General features: G+C 39.8%; 1 protein-coding gene across 1 annotated transcript; it reads left to right on the top strand.

The window, feature by feature from the left end:
• The first annotated feature begins 3623 nt into the window (after positions 1 to 3623).
• On the top strand, positions 3624 to 12645 carry LOC127538564 (zinc finger protein OZF-like). Its single transcript, XM_051962372.1, has 4 exons — positions 3624 to 3647; positions 6046 to 6178; positions 6692 to 6802; positions 8227 to 12645. The coding sequence occupies exons 1-4, from the start codon at positions 3624 to 3626 to the stop codon at positions 9378 to 9380; spliced, it is 1422 nt and encodes a 473-aa protein (XP_051818332.1). The 3' UTR covers positions 9381 to 12645.
• The last annotated feature ends 2976 nt before the right edge of the window (positions 12646 to 15621 follow it).

Below are 15621 nucleotides of genomic sequence, written 5' to 3'. Positions count from 1 at the left end.
GGATTGAAAGGAACTTTAGCGACCCCTCCCCCCTGCCCACTTTTCTCACTCAACAGATGAAGACCTGACAAGTAGAGAAGTTAGGAGCTCCCCGTAATCATACAGCCGCCAAATGGCCCAAGTAGGTCTACAGCCCTAGGTCTTCAGAGTTCGGTACTGAGCCTTCCCGCATCTGGGAGGTGACCTGGGTCCACCTTTCCTCCAAGCAGGAACCCCCGCTGCAAGGTGGGGCAGGGTTCACATTCTGCTTATTCTACTTGCAAGACTCCCTTGTTCTGATCGTCATGTCTTTCTTCCACCTGGTAGTTGCTTCATGTTTGTTGAATTAAGGCAAGACTTTTGGCAAGACATTGTACATCCTTGGGGTTTATTTGTAAATTTCTGCCCTGCCGACTGCCGGTTTGTGTGGGGAGTAAATGAAATCATAGATGGGGACTTTAAAAGTATCAAGTTCTGTGGCTTATAATATATCATTATTATAATGTAATGCTGCTGCTGCTGATCTTTGAATCTAGTCATGGTGATCTGGACCTGAATACCCTCCTTTAGCTAGTGAAGGAAATTCTGGGTGTCTCCTTTGATCACAGAGGTCCCTGAGATCCCAGAGAGCAAAGGCTCAGAGGAGGAGAAAGAGAAAAAGCGGGAGGGTGAGTAGAGGATCCAAAGTACTTTTTTTTTTAAAATTAGAACCATCTGCCCATGATGTGGTCTGAACATCCACTGTGAAGAATCTCTTGTCACAGGGAAAACAGTTCCTTCCCTCCTCTCCTAAGGCAGTTTTCCAAACAAGAGGGCCTGACTCTTTAAGAAAGAAGTATAATATGACACCAAGTTAATGTAGCAACCTGTTCTATTTTCTGTTGGTTTGTTGTCTTTCATCCAATTTTACCTAAAAAGTATTCTAGGGATGATTAAGCTTATTTGGGTTTCTTGCAAATTCATGTCTTCCAGACTTAATATTATTTTTCTCTGAGTTTATAAGTGCCATCCTACTCTGTAATGTTTTTCAACTGAAATTTTACTCTAAATCTATGTTGCCTTTGCACCTTTCTTTGCTTGGCAAAATGGACAAATATCTGTTGGCTATATCAGTTTGTTCATTTTTTTGGCCTCTTTCTCTTTTTTTCCTTTTTTTATTATAACTTTTTATTGACAGAACATATGCCTGGGTAATTTTTTTTTTTTTTACAACATTATCCCTTGTACTCACTTCTGTTCTGATTTTTCCCTTCCTTCCCTCCACCCCAGATGGCAAGCAGTCTTATACATATTAAATATGTTATAGAATATCCTAAATACAATATATGTGTGCAGAACCAAACAGTTCTCTTGTTGCACAGGGAGAAATGGATTCAGAAGGTAAAAATAACCCGGGAAGAAAAACAAAAATACAAACAGTTTACATTCATTTCCCAGTGTTCCTTCTCTGGGTGTAGCTGCGTCTGTCCATCATTGATCAATTGGAACTGAGTTAGATCTTTTCTTCGTTGAAGAAATCCACTTCCATCAGAAAACATCTTCATACAGTATCGTTGTTGAAGTATATAATGATCTCCTGGTTCTGCTCATTTCACTTAGCATCAGTTCATGTAAGTCTCGCCAGTCCTCTCTGTATTCATCCTGCTGGCCATTTCTTACAAAACAATAATATTCCATAACATTCATGTACCACAATTTACCCAACCATTCTCCAAGGATGGGCATCCATTCATTTTCCAGTTTCCATTACAAAAGATGCTGCCACAAACATTTTGGCACATACCAGTCCCTTTCCTTTCTTTAGTATTTCTTTGGGATATAAGCCCAATAGAAACACTGCTGGATCAAAGGATATGCACAGTTTGATAACTTTTGGGGCATAATTCCAGATTGCTCTCCAGAATGGTTGGATTCATTCACAACTCCACCAACAATGCATCAGTGTCCCAGTTTTCCCGCATCCCCTCCAACATTCATCATTATTTTTTCCTGTCATAGCCAATCTGAGAGGTGTGTAATGGTATCTCAGAGTTGTTTTAATTTGCATTTCTCTGATCAATAGTGATTTGGAACACTTTCATATGAGTGGAAATAGTTTCAATTTTATCATCTGAAAATTGTCTGTTCATATCCTTTGACCATTAATCAATTGGAGAATTGGCCCCTTTCTCTTGGAGACTCAGTTATATCAAATACATTTAGATAAGAATTAATGATAATAAAAACAATAATCTTTTCTTTTTCCCATTTTTGTTTAAATAGAGAAGGATGGAGCTTTTAAAATTGTCCACAGAGAATTTTCATTTAATTTCTATCCTTCTCATTTAGTTCTATTTTGATCTTTGCTCTAAATTCTTGACTGAATATTGACATCTGGTTTTAAATTGATTCCTTTATCAATAATTGCAAGTTCCCTAACTATTATGACATAGTTAATTTCCCTTCCTTCCTTCTTTCCTCCTCCTTCTCCTTCTCCTCTTCTTTCTCCTCCTCCTCCTCCTTTTTCTCCTCCTCCTCCTCCTCCTGTTTAATCCTACAAAAATCAATTCATGTTTTTAATGCTTTTTCAATCAAATTATCAAGGGGATGTTTTACGGGACTAAATAAAATAACTCATTTGGAAAAAAAAAGAGCTAGAATATCAAGGGAAATTGTGAAAAAAAAAAAAAAACGTAAGAATGAAGAGGAAACAGTACTTCCAGATCTAAAACTATATTTTAAAGCAGCAGTCATCAGAACCATCTAATATTAATTAAAAAATAAAAGTGCAATGGAACAGATTAGATAAGGGAGATTTAGAAATAAAAGAATTCAATAAGCCATTATTTCATAAAGTGGAAAATATAAATTATCAATAGAAAACCTCATTATTTGATTTAAAAAGTACTGGAAAATGGAAAACAGTCTGGAAAAAAATAGGCTTTCACAAAAATTGGGCTTAAACTAACATCTTTACATCACACACCACAGTACATTCTAAAGAGATATAATATAAATATATATATATATTCCAATTTTTGTGAAAGCCTATTTCTGTTTCCTATCTGTTTCCGAAGCCCTGAGTGATTTTCCTCCTTTCTGTCCCCCCGCGCCCCTTCGGCAAATCTCTGCTGCTGCTCCTGTTACTCAGAGCAACCCCAGGCTCCTCTTCAGGACGAGGCACGGAGCGGCGTGATTCAGTCACATGACCTTGCAGGGAACAGATGATTAACATGATCGGATGTTTCTAGAGCATTTTATTAGGTGCAGGGTGCCCAGGGGAAAGGAGGACGGGGGAGCAGCCCCTTTCGGAGGTCCAAAGGCCATTTGTAGTGTAAGGGGGGCTCTCCAGCTCGCCCCTTCTCCCCCCTTTCCCTTGGGCTCCCCAGCCTCGTCCCTTCTAACGGTCTCCCTCCCCTCTCCAGCCCCAGTGAAATGGAAAAGTAGATGTAGGCATGCGCAGCAGTCCCAGGAACTGCCCCCCGCCCCTCCCTTCTCCATTTTCAGCTTCCTTTCTCTTTATCCCTACTCTATCAGAGCCCAGGAAGGAGGAGGGGAGGGGAGTTCTTGGATCTCCTTTAGGCAGGGTTCTTAGGAGTCATTATCGCCCAAGTGTAGTTCTGCCCGTTTAGGAGCAACAGGAGGAGGCAGCTCCAGCCTGGGCCATGGCCAAGGTCGAGGCAGCTCAGGTAGGCCCCTCGACTTCCACGGGGGCACTGAGGGGTGGAGAAGACCCTCGTGGAGGGCTCTGCAGAACCCACTGAGTGGCTGGGGCTCTGGGAGAGATGCGGCCTAAACACCTGGCTCTCTGTCGAATGTCTAATGAATGAGTGGGTTTAGCTGGTTTTCCAGGTGTGCATGAGTGTGACCAGAAGGGGGGGCTTTCCCCAGGGACAGGATATTGGGGGCATCTCCCTGTCCCTTGTGCTTTAGAGAGTCAGCCACTCCAATTGCCCACTGCTGCAAAGAGGCTATTTAGGTGATGACTCAGAGATTTGGAAAAGGTAGTGGAAGAGTACTTACAAAAAAAGACACCACGAACCTCTGTTCTTTCACGTTCCTCCCCCATGCCCCTTTCCCACACTACTGTGACCCAAAACAAAGGAGTGGTACTCCTATTCATGCTCTGGTTGGGCTTGGTGATTCATTTTTTTCCCATAAAGGCTGACTTTAAAGTTTGTATTAATGAGATTTCATCTTTATGAATATTTTTCCAGAATAGGGAGATGGAGGATCATGTGATTTAACCTATACCCCATTTATCTGGGGGTCTCTGAGGAGATCCCTTTGTATTTATTTGTGCTTCTATGTTGAGAAAGAAGAGGGATTGTGCATATAACTAAAGGCACTATGGTGCTGAAGCTAAAAAGACAAAATAAGACATGGTCTTTATCCTCAAAGAACATATGGTCTGATATGGGAAAGGGAAAGATATGTACATAATTGTGTGTGTGTATGTATGTGTACATGCACACACATACATACATACATACACACATAATTCAGAGCACGAAAAAATAGGTGAAAAAAGTGGAGGCCAAAATAAAGTTTTGAGAGATTTGAGGAAGGGGAGAGATTTCCAGTTTGGGGGGCAGGGACAGGGACAGATGGGTGAATTGGGTCTGAAGTGAGGCAGAGATAGGGCTAGGGAGCCAGGAGCCCTTTGTAAGTGAGGGGGTTATTGTGAGCAAAGATGTAGAGGTAGAAGGCAGGATAAAACAGGGGTGAGTGAGTGTACAGGTTGGAGTGCTATATAAGCATGTGAAGGGCAAGACCACTTGAATGCCAGAATTTAGGATTTTATATTTGATGTAGGACACAAAAGAGAAGCCATGGAAAGTTTTGGGGTAGCATAACTTGATCAGGAAAGAAGCTCACTTGGGTGACAGTATGAAGGGTGAATTAGGGAATGGAGAGGTAGGAAGCAGGAATACCCATTATGTCAGGCAGTAATTGAAATTCTTACAGTAGCTAGCATTTACAGGATGCTCTAAGGTTTGAAAAGAATTTGATGGAAGTTATCTTATTTGATCCTCACAACTCTGAGAATTAGGTCCTAATATTATTCATCCCCATTTTACAAATGAGGAAACTGAGGTAGAGAGCAGCCAGGTGATTTACTCCAGGGTCACACAGCTAGTAAGTAGCTGAAGTCAAATTTGAAGTCAGTTCTTCCTGACTCCAGAACTTTCCCCACTGGGCCACCTCAGACATGGTAAAGTCCCCTGTTGGGGACTCAGCATGTTAGTGAAAACTCTTCCCAAGACTTGGGGGCTGAATAAGAAGCCTTCTTTCTGGACAGGGTTGACAGCTCAATCCATTATGTGGCTAACGGAGTCCTAACCTGCTAGGGAAATTAGTGACCAGTGGTGCTCCATTTCTTGAGGCAGCTGGTGCCACGATGGGATAGAACTCTAGCTCTGGAATCAGGAAGATAGGAGTTTAAATTCAACCTCAGAGGCTTAATAGCCGTGTGGCCTTGGGACAGCTCTTGACCTCTTTGTGCCTCAGTTTACTCATCTATAAAATGAGGATAATAACAGCTATCTCCCAGGTTATGAGGATAAAATAAGATAGTCTCTCTGTACAGTGCTTTACCAACCTTAAAGCCCTCCATAAATGCTAGATATTAAGACTTTGGACTAGTTCTTCTTCATGTTACTATGCTGGTGAATTGTTTATAAGGTGTCCCATCTATTATTTCATATTGAAAAATATCTGTCCTGTATCATCACCTAAAGCTGTCAGTTTTATAGAATTGACAATTATATAAATAAGTAAACTAGTCCATATTTGTGTGTTAGTGAAAAAAGCAGAGGGCTGTTTTTTATTCCTCCAGATCAGGACCTTCCCAGATAAACAGTATATTCAAACAGTGACCTTTGTCAAGATTCTCTGCCACAGACTGTAGTTTAGTGGAGAAAGGAGAGAAAAACAAAGAGTTCTGATGTGGGAAAAGAATTATATTTATGATTTGTTTATATAGGTTATTTATCCTAAAACAAACTGTGAATGAACACTGTTAATGGGTATTCAGGGAAACCCTGGAAAGACTGGAATAAGACATTGTGTGAATGGGGATTTCAGGTATTCCTAACGTTTGAGGATGTGGCCATCACTTTCTCTCGGGAAGAGTGGGGGATGTTGGCTCCCTGGCAACAACAGTTGTACTGGAATGTGATGAAGGAAAACTATGAAACTTTGAGCTCTTTGAGTGCTGGTGAGTTTTGATTTTTCATGCATTTACATATGGGAAAGATCCAATTTTAGATAAGATAGAGAAAGTTTCTTTCACTTATTTTTATCTAGTGTCTGAATTGGAGGCAATGTAAGAAATAGATTTGATAAGCTGGTAAGAGGCTCTTACTGAAGAGATTCATTTCGACTCATCAATTTAGGAGCCAAGAAAATCTGTGTAAGGTCTCCAAGAGGATGAATTAAAGGAATAGATTTTAGGTGATGGAAGGGCTGTAGAGAAAGATTCTAAAAGGTGAAATGGAAGAACCAGATTAGTATGAACACTTAGAAACCAAGGTACTAGAGGATGTCAAGGTGGATGCATATGCACAAAGCATTGGATCACCTCTTATTCTCATAACCTGACATCAGTTATGGCTGAGGTGGGCAATGGTTGCTTCAGCATAGCTAGGTAACAGAACAGATGATTGTGGGAAATTAGCCTTGGCATAATAGGACCACATACTGAGAATTTTGTGAACTTTGCTTCCACCAGGCAGATTGGGAACCCTGGCAGAATTATTGGCTACATTGGGACAAGTCTTTGAAACCTGGGAAGATCAGCAGAACTTGGTGAGAAGAGATAACCTGGAAAACACATGCTTGGGTGAGTATTTTCCTCTATTTTTTTTTTTTAAGGTAATTCATTTTGGCCAGATCTCTGGCTCTGTCAACCAGCAAGTACCATGGATTGAGTACCCACATTTATTTAATACTAGTTGTTAGGGAGACTTACTCTTTTTTTTCTGTACATAAGTACTTGTATTGGTTGGAGATGGCAAGACTGGGATCCAGTGGTATGCTGGTAAAGTTTAACAACCAGGTCTCCATGGTTATACCTATGAAACACTTTTAAGTTTAATCTGCATCATTAATATTTTCTTTATCACTTTGTTAAATCTTGACAATTAAAACAAAACAAAAACTCAAGCCTTGCTTGATTTTTAGCACTTGCTAATTTTGGAAGTGTCTTTAATATACAGTTATGTGTAAGACAGTTTTTTACATTTGTTTTTAAAATTTTGAATTCTAGATTCTTCCCCTTCCTCCCTCCACATCGAAGAAGCCCATGTGAAGTTGTATAAAACATTTCTATTAAAGTCATGTTGCAAAAGAAAACATAGATTTCCCCCCCCCCAAAAAAAAACCCTCAAGAAAAAAAGGTTTAAAAAAAAGTATGCTCAGTTTGTATTCAGATACAATCAGATCTTTCTCTGGATGTGGATAATATTTTTCATCATAAGACCTTCAGAGTAGTCTGGGATCATTGTATTGCTGAGAGTAGCAGTCATTTACAACTGGTTTCCCCAAAACATTCTTATTATTCAGATGTGGTATATTTCACTTTGCTTGAATTCATGGAGGACTTTCCAGATTTTTTTATTAGCGTCCCGTTCATCATTTCTTATAGAACAATAACATTCTTTCATAACCCCATATCACAGTTTATTTAGCCATTCCCCAATTAATGGGTATCCCTTTGATTTCCAATTCTTTGCCCTAAGAAAAGATCTGCTATAAATCTTCCTCTGTGTGTGTGTGTGTGTGTGTGTCTTTCTCTCTCTCTCTCTCTCTCTCTCTCTCTCCCCCTGTGTTTCTCTGTCTCTGTCTCTCTCCTTATCTGTCTGTCTACTTACCTACCAATCTATCTATCTATCTTCTTTTCCTTTTTAAAAAAGTCTCTTTTGGGATTCATGCCTAGCAGTAGTGTCATTTTTGGAAGTGTCAGTGCTCACAATGAAAATGTAACAGTTGGCTCCAATTCAGATGACCTTCAGTATCCCGCTGGGTCCTGCTTGTGCCACTTCTGTATGACTTTGGTCAAGTACCTTAATTGCTTTAAGCCTGACTTTTTGATAACATGAAGGGCTCAGACTGAATGACTTTTAAGATCCCTTCCTGTTCTATGCTATGTCCTATGAGCAATTCCTATGACATGGTTCCACAGAAGCCCTTTGGGAATATTGATTCTCTCTCTCTCTCTCTCTCTCTCTCTCTCTCTCTCTCTCTCTCTCTCTCTCTCTCACATAGGTGTTGGGGTCAGGAAGCCTCCTAAGAAAGAAAATAATAGGAAACAGCAATTGAGTGGGAATTTCCCAGGGGAACAAGGTAAAACAGGTTCTCATACTCCCAGCCACAAAAAGTCTCAAGAAACAAATCTTCTGTCTCCTGGACAGATGGATAATTTGGTGAGGACTGAACCCACTGGCAGTAGGCGAGAGAATGGACTCTTGCATAGCCTTTCTCCAGGTGAGAGAGCCCTCATGGAGAAGATACAAAACCAGGAGTTAGCTTCGGAGAATGAGCTTTCCCTGAAACCTCACCATTGTCCTGAGTGTGGAAAGCACTTCAAGAGACGGCATGAGCTTAAGGTGCACAAGCGCGTCCACACAAAGGAGCGGCCTTTCCCCTGCCCAGAATGTGGGAAGTGCTTCCGGCAGAAGTCAGCCCTGATGACCCACCAGTGGGTGCATAGCAAGGAGCGCCCCTTCACCTGCCCCGAGTGTGGGCGCTGCTTTGCCCAGAAACAATACCTGAGGAAACACCAGTGGGTACATAGAAATGAGCGCCCCTTTCACTGCGTGGAGTGTGGACGCTGCTTTACCCAGAAACAATACCTGAAAAAGCACCAGCATTTACACAGTGGGGAGCGCCCCTTTGCCTGCTCAGAATGTGGGCGCCACTTTGCCCAGAAGCAAGACCTCAAGAAACACCAGCATGTGCACAGCGGGGAGCGCCCTTTTCCCTGCCCTGAGTGTGGGCGCCAGTTTGCCCAAAAGCAAGATCTCAAAAGGCACCAGCGTGTGCATAGTGGGGAGCGTCCGTTTCCTTGTGCTGAATGTGGGCATCACTTCTCTCAGAAGCAAGACTTGAAGAAGCACCAGCGTGTGCACACCGGAGAGCACCCTTTCCTTTGCCCGCAGTGTGGGCACCACTTTGCCCAAAAACAGGGTTTGAAGAAGCACCTGCGAGTGCACCAGCGGGCACCAGGTGGTAAACGGCCCTTTCCCTGCCCTGAGTGTGGGCGCTCCTTCACCCGGGTGCACGACTTAAAAAAGCACCAAAGAAGCATCCACAGCAGCGAACACTTTTTTGCTTGTCCCGGTTGGGATCAGCAGTTCAGCAATATGGCCAATAATTCCATCAGCTTGGAGTTGATCAAACTCGGCCCACTGGACTGGTGAGCCAGGTCATCCTTTGATGCCTTCTCCAAGACTGCCCTCAGGGGCACACCACACTAGGGGACCCCCTTCTGTTCCTCTTTACTGATCCATATTTTTCTCATCTGGAGATGGTGAAAGTGGTAAGGATGTTGTGATACTGGAGCATGTTCGGCAGCGGATGACCAGGACAGTAAGGGAACTGGTCACCTTACCGTACAATAGAAAGATCGGCCAGATTATCGCGGGTGTTTGGCCTGAAGAAGAGAATATTTGAGGAGACTTAAGAGCTACTGTCAAGTACTTCAATTATTATTATGTAGAAGAGAGCTTGGCGCCAGAGGACAAAGATAGGAACAGACATTTGTAGGGAAGTAGATTGGGTTCCATGTACAGTGAGGACTTCCTAGCAGACCATTCCCAAAGTGGATTGGCTATCTCAGGAGTTAATTCTATTTGGGAAGGTCTTCAGGCAGAATCTTGATTATTTGGTCAGGATGCTACAGAGAGGATTCCTTTTTGGGTTAAACGGGGTGTCTTCTCATCTCACTTTCAAATTTGAAATTCTGCGATTGTGTTTACTATTCCAACTAAGATCTTATAGACTTATAATGGTTTAATTAAAAAATGTATTTCAATTTGAACAAAAGTCTTCCTTACCTTAACTCAAGTGTTGGGAACCTATCATAAAGTTTTGCAAATTCTTCTTCTTCACTCCAAGATGAGGGAAGGGCAGAGTGTGCCAGAGGTCACAGCTAATAGCAACTGGTTTCGGCCAATTCCTCCTTGTCTGTTTGGCAGAATTAGGGTTTGTTACATAAAACGGAAGGCTTTTCTCTTGTTGAAGTTCCTTTTTAGCTTCAAAGGTGTTCTTAGTACATACCTTAGAAGTAATTAACAACCAGCTTTAGAATAAAAATCTGACATTGGAGGAAGTAGATTATTCTCAGGGAAAAGGAGGTAAAGAAGCTGTAGGGAAAAATATATTTAATTTTTTATATAACTGGCTTTAACTAACTTCTTTTTTAACAATAGCTTTTTATTTTCAAAATATATGCAAAGATCATTTTCAATATTCACCCTTGCAAAAACCTTGTGTTCCAAATGTTTCTTCCTTCCTTTCCCTCACTTCCCTTCCCTAGATAGCAAGTAATCCAATATATGTCTGACTATACTCTTAAAAATCATGTCATATGCCACTTTAGCTTGAGTATCATAGTTAGCTGACCTTGGTCTTGAGTCAAAAAGTGAAAGTCAAAAATCTAAGTATTTCAGGGTTTCAAGACTCTAGGGAAAACATTTTGGGATATAATGATCATACAAAGCTTATGAATCCATGAAAAAACACCAGCTGAGGCTCCCCAGTTCCATCAAAAAACAAATTCTCCATTATCTCCCTAAGGACTACATTGACTAGCATACCACTGTTAAGTGTTTCTGTTAATTCCTTCCTGGGAGGCTTCACAATGGAAGATGCAGAAATCTATACTTAGTAATACAATTAATTCTCCAATAATCACATTTAGATGATTTCGTTGAACAAAGTGGAGGAAAGAAGGGAAATGAGCTTTTATATAGCGCCTACTATGCCAGCCCTTGATAAATATGATTTTTTTTATTATAGCTTTTTATTTGCAAGACATATGCATGGGTAATTTTTCAGCATTGACAATTGGAAAACCTTTTGTTCCAATATTTCCCCTCCTTCCTCCTTCGTCCCCCCAAATGGCAGGTTGACCAATATATGTTAAATATGTTAAAGTTTAAGTTAAATACAATATATGTATACGTGTCCATACAATTATTTTGCTGTACAAAAAGAATCGGACTTTGAAATGGTGTACAATTAGCCTGTGAAGGAAATCAAAAATGCAGGTGGACAAAAATAGAGGGATTGGGAATTCTATGTAGTGGTTCATAGTCATCTCCCAGAGTTCTTTCGCTGGGTGTAGCTGCTTATATTCATTATTAAACAAACGGAACTGATTTGGTTCATCTCATTCTTGAAGAGAGGCATGTCCATCAGAATTGATCATCATATGGTATTGTTGTTGAAGTATATAATGATCTCCTGGCCTGCTCATTTCACTCAGCATCAGTTCATCTAAGTCTCTCCAGGCCTTTTTGAAATCATCCTGTTGGTCGTTTCTTACAGAACAATAATATTCCATAACATTCATATACCATAATTTATTCAGCCATTTTTCACTTGATGGGCATCTACTCAGTTTCCAGTTTCTGGCCACTACAAACAGGGCTGCCACAAACATTTTGGCATATACAAGTTCCTTTCCCTTCTTTAAGATCTCTTTAGGATATAAGCCCAGTAGTAACACTGGATCAAAAGTACAGTGACAAATATGATTTCATTTGATCTTCCCAACAACTCTGGGAGGTAGGTCCTATTCATCCCCCTTTTGCAGTTGAGGAAACTAAGGCCTACTGCAGTTAAGACTTGTCCAGGGTCACATAGCTAGTATCTGAGGCTGGATTTGAATTCAGATCTTCCTGACATTAGGCCTACTACCATCCACGTTGCTTCAATATTTTTTTTTTAAGTGAAAATAGTATATTTCGATCTGAATTAATATAGTTCTTTCATTGGACATGGTCAGCATTTTTCATTATGAGTCCCATGAGATTGTCTCTGATCATTGCATTGCTAAGAAGAGCTAAGTCTATCATAGTAGATCATCAAACAATATTGTTAACATGTATAATATTCTGGTCCTGCTCATTTCATTCATCATCAGTCCAATTAAGTCTTTCCAGACTTTTCTGAAATCTGGCTGCTCATCATTTTTAAAAAAAATAATTATAACTTTTTATTGACAGAACCCATGCCTGGGTAATTTTTTTACAACATTATCCCTTGCACTCACTTCTGTTCCGACTCTTCCCCTCCCTCACTCCACCCCCTCCCCCAGATGGCAAGCAGTCCTATACATGTTAAATATGTCACAGTATGCCCTAGATACACTATATGTATGCAGAACCGAACAGTTCTCTTGTTGCACAGGAAGAATTGGATTCAGAAGGTAAAAAATAACCTGGGAAGAAAAACAAAAATTCAAGCAGTTTACACTCATTTTCCAGTGTTCTTTCTCTGGATGTAGCTATTTCTGTCCAATTGAAACCAAGTTAGATCTTCGATCTTCTCTTTGTCGAAGAAATCCACTTCCATCAGAATACATCCTCATAGAGTATTGTTGTTGAAGTGTATAATGATCTCTGGTTCTGTTCATTTTTGCATCAATATTCAACTGAATAAAGTTTTATTGAATGCTAATTATTTGCTTGAATTGAATGCTAATTATTAATATGAATGCTGATAATATGCTAACACAGTGCCCTGCACATAGTAAGTGCTCAATAAATGACTTAGTTACATTGAAAATTGTTTAAACCCTGATTGACTTTCTCTACATTCTAGCCATGTGTGAGTCACTTCTTAAATCATTTTGTGGAGTTTTCTCATATAATGAATGTATTCTCTCTTTAAAAGTTTTATATTTGCGGAAGAAAAACAGTTCTCTGGCTTGATGCCCATGACAGGGAAGTAAGAGGCTTGAAATGTAGAAAGGGAGTATCAGAGAAAACTGAGAACTTTTTAAAAATTCAAACTTTAAAAATTTTACAATTTGCATGAAAGAATCTTACCTAAGAAACTGTGAACCAAACCAGCAAAAAATCATCCATAAATAGACAAGAGATGACACCTTTAGAAAAACAATAGTGCCAAGATATACCACTTAGTGAAATAAGCTTCCACTTAATAGGGCATTATTTGGCTTTTCCACATTAATTTAAATCTGTAAGCTAGAATGTTAGAAAACCAAAAGTTTTGCTTAGTCATTGACCATTTTCCCTGATAACTATTACTGAACATTCATTAAATATCAGTATATTGGATAGATTTCTGAAATAAAGCAAGGCAGATGATTTGGGGAACTAACTACCAGGAAAAAAAAGTTCATAGAAGAAATAGTTTGATTTTTCCCAAACTTGAAATAATAGTGGGGTTGAGGAGTTATCTTGTAAACTCTTGTATATTAAAGCAAAATCATTTTTTTTTCCCAAATGAAGGACTAACTCCAGAGAACATCTATATATATTTTTTCTCTTCCTGCTGTAGGATCTTGTCTCTCTTTAATAGTTTCTATTATATCTTATCAATGTTCCCACAAGATTTAATGTCTGTTGCTGACTGAGAGGTTAAGAGTGAGGTGAGGGATAGTGAGATGGCTGGGAGAAATTCCTGAAGACTCTATACCTGCTGCCTGAGAATCATTGTGAAGGTGGATTAGGGAGAGTGTGACAGAGCAGTCAATAATAATACACCACAGGGTCATGGATGGTATGAATGGAAGGTATGGCTGGGTTTCAGAACCACTGGATTCTAGTCTCTTAAACTACATATGTTTCCTCTCAGATAAAATGGAATATGGCATGATGAAGAGTGAGCAAATTTTGGGAGTCAAGATGACCTATGTTTACATTCTACACATTGTCAATATATATTGAAAATATATAAGGATAATAAAATATCTGAAGCACTTTCACAGGTTGAGGATCATATGAGATAATGTATATAAAATCGCTTTGCCTAATTTTAGAGTGCTATGTAATTGTCTGTTGTTACTAGACTCATATGATCCTGCCCATGAGGACCCGGATGTTTTGAAGTGGGAGTGGGACAGGAAAATAATCTCTGGACTCATTCATTGGGCAGGATGCATTTGTGAGAAGTAATTCATTTGGAACCCTACTCAATTCCAGTCAGACATATCAAATTGATTAATACTGTGATTATAAATTCTGTATATTAGGCCCCAGAGCTCTGAGATGCAGATTGTAAATTCACTTAATTATAGAAAGCTGACTAGAGGCCCTTCATCCTTGTTTTTCTTTGTCATGAGGACCAATCCCAGTGTGGCAGAAGTGACTCAACTACATGGAAAGTCTTCCAGTATATTTTTGTACCTCTGGACCATTCTCTCTTGTCCAGCACAGCAGGTGACCATTTTATGACCACTTAGTCAGTGAAGAAATCCCATGCTTCACCCAACCTATGATTTCCCTGCTGATAGTTATTTTTGGCCCCAAAGAGCAAAGTCTAACAACCAGTGAGATTTTGTATTTCACTATGCCTTATTTACATATTTGGGAATCAAACTTTATAAATACAAGGCCCTGGAAGAAGAAATGCATCTCATATTGTGAGGAAGATCTGAGGTCCGCTCCATTACAAAGGACCACTGACCCTTTAATAAAGTGTCATTGACTCAGAGCTCTGCCTCAGTCTCTTTTATTATAGATTGGGCAGTTTTAATCTTCACACATTCTCCTATCTCTTTAAGTAAAAAAAAAAATCTGATATTAAAGTGTGCTGATTGTGAAAATGCTGACTTTTTTTCTCTACATCCACAAACATTTGCAAGCCTGAGATCTGGAGGAACTGTTCCTTTAAAAGACAAGACTTTTTCTTTTTCAGTCTAACATTTATTGTTCTGTTGACATTATACAAATTATGAAAAAGAATGAGAGGGGAAAATAATGTATTTAAGGAAAGAAATCCTGTCCTTCCCAGTCCTCTTATTTTTCAATCTTTCTTAAAATTTTAGAGTTGTTTCAGTAAGAGATCACTTAGATCTCTCTCCTTACCACTGTTTTTGCTTTGAAAGAAAAGGATAGGAGGGGCAGCTAGGTGGCACAGTGGATAGAGCACCAGCTTTGAAGTCAGGAGGACCTGAGTTTAAATCTGATCTCAGGTACCTAACACTTCCTAGCTTTGTGACCCTGGCCAAGTCATTTAACTCTAATTGCCTCAAGAAAAAAAATTAAATAAAAAAAAGAAAGGTTAGGGAGAAAAGATGCTTGTTCTTTCAGGAAAAAAAAAAAAAAACAAACCTGAGCAATCATCACTGGGCTTGGTGAAGGTAAAGGTCATCCCTCTTATTAAAAAAGTGTCAATCAGCATGATCAAACATTAAAACATTAAAAAATATATAGTTGTAATGGCTGATGAGCTGTGAAGAGAGGGAAAGTAGTATGGGTCCCAAGGAGAATAATAGTTATATCTTTTGAATATCCTCAAGACTGACATTACCCATAAAATCAATTACTCTCTTCTAATTCCAGAGTAGAGGGAATTCAGAAATGACACTGTCCTTGGACTCCTCTCTCTGGTCATACATGAGCACATTTAACATCTGTGGGCATGCCCAGGATAATTCACCACAAGGTAAGGGAGAGGGGAGGGAAA

This window comes from Antechinus flavipes, chromosome 5, assembly GCF_016432865.1.
Source record: "Antechinus flavipes isolate AdamAnt ecotype Samford, QLD, Australia chromosome 5, AdamAnt_v2, whole genome shotgun sequence".
Classification (NCBI taxonomy): Eukaryota; Metazoa; Chordata; class Mammalia; order Dasyuromorphia; family Dasyuridae; genus Antechinus; species Antechinus flavipes.
The sequence above is the reverse complement of the archived record's forward strand: the minus strand, read 5'-3'. Positions and strand labels throughout refer to the sequence as shown.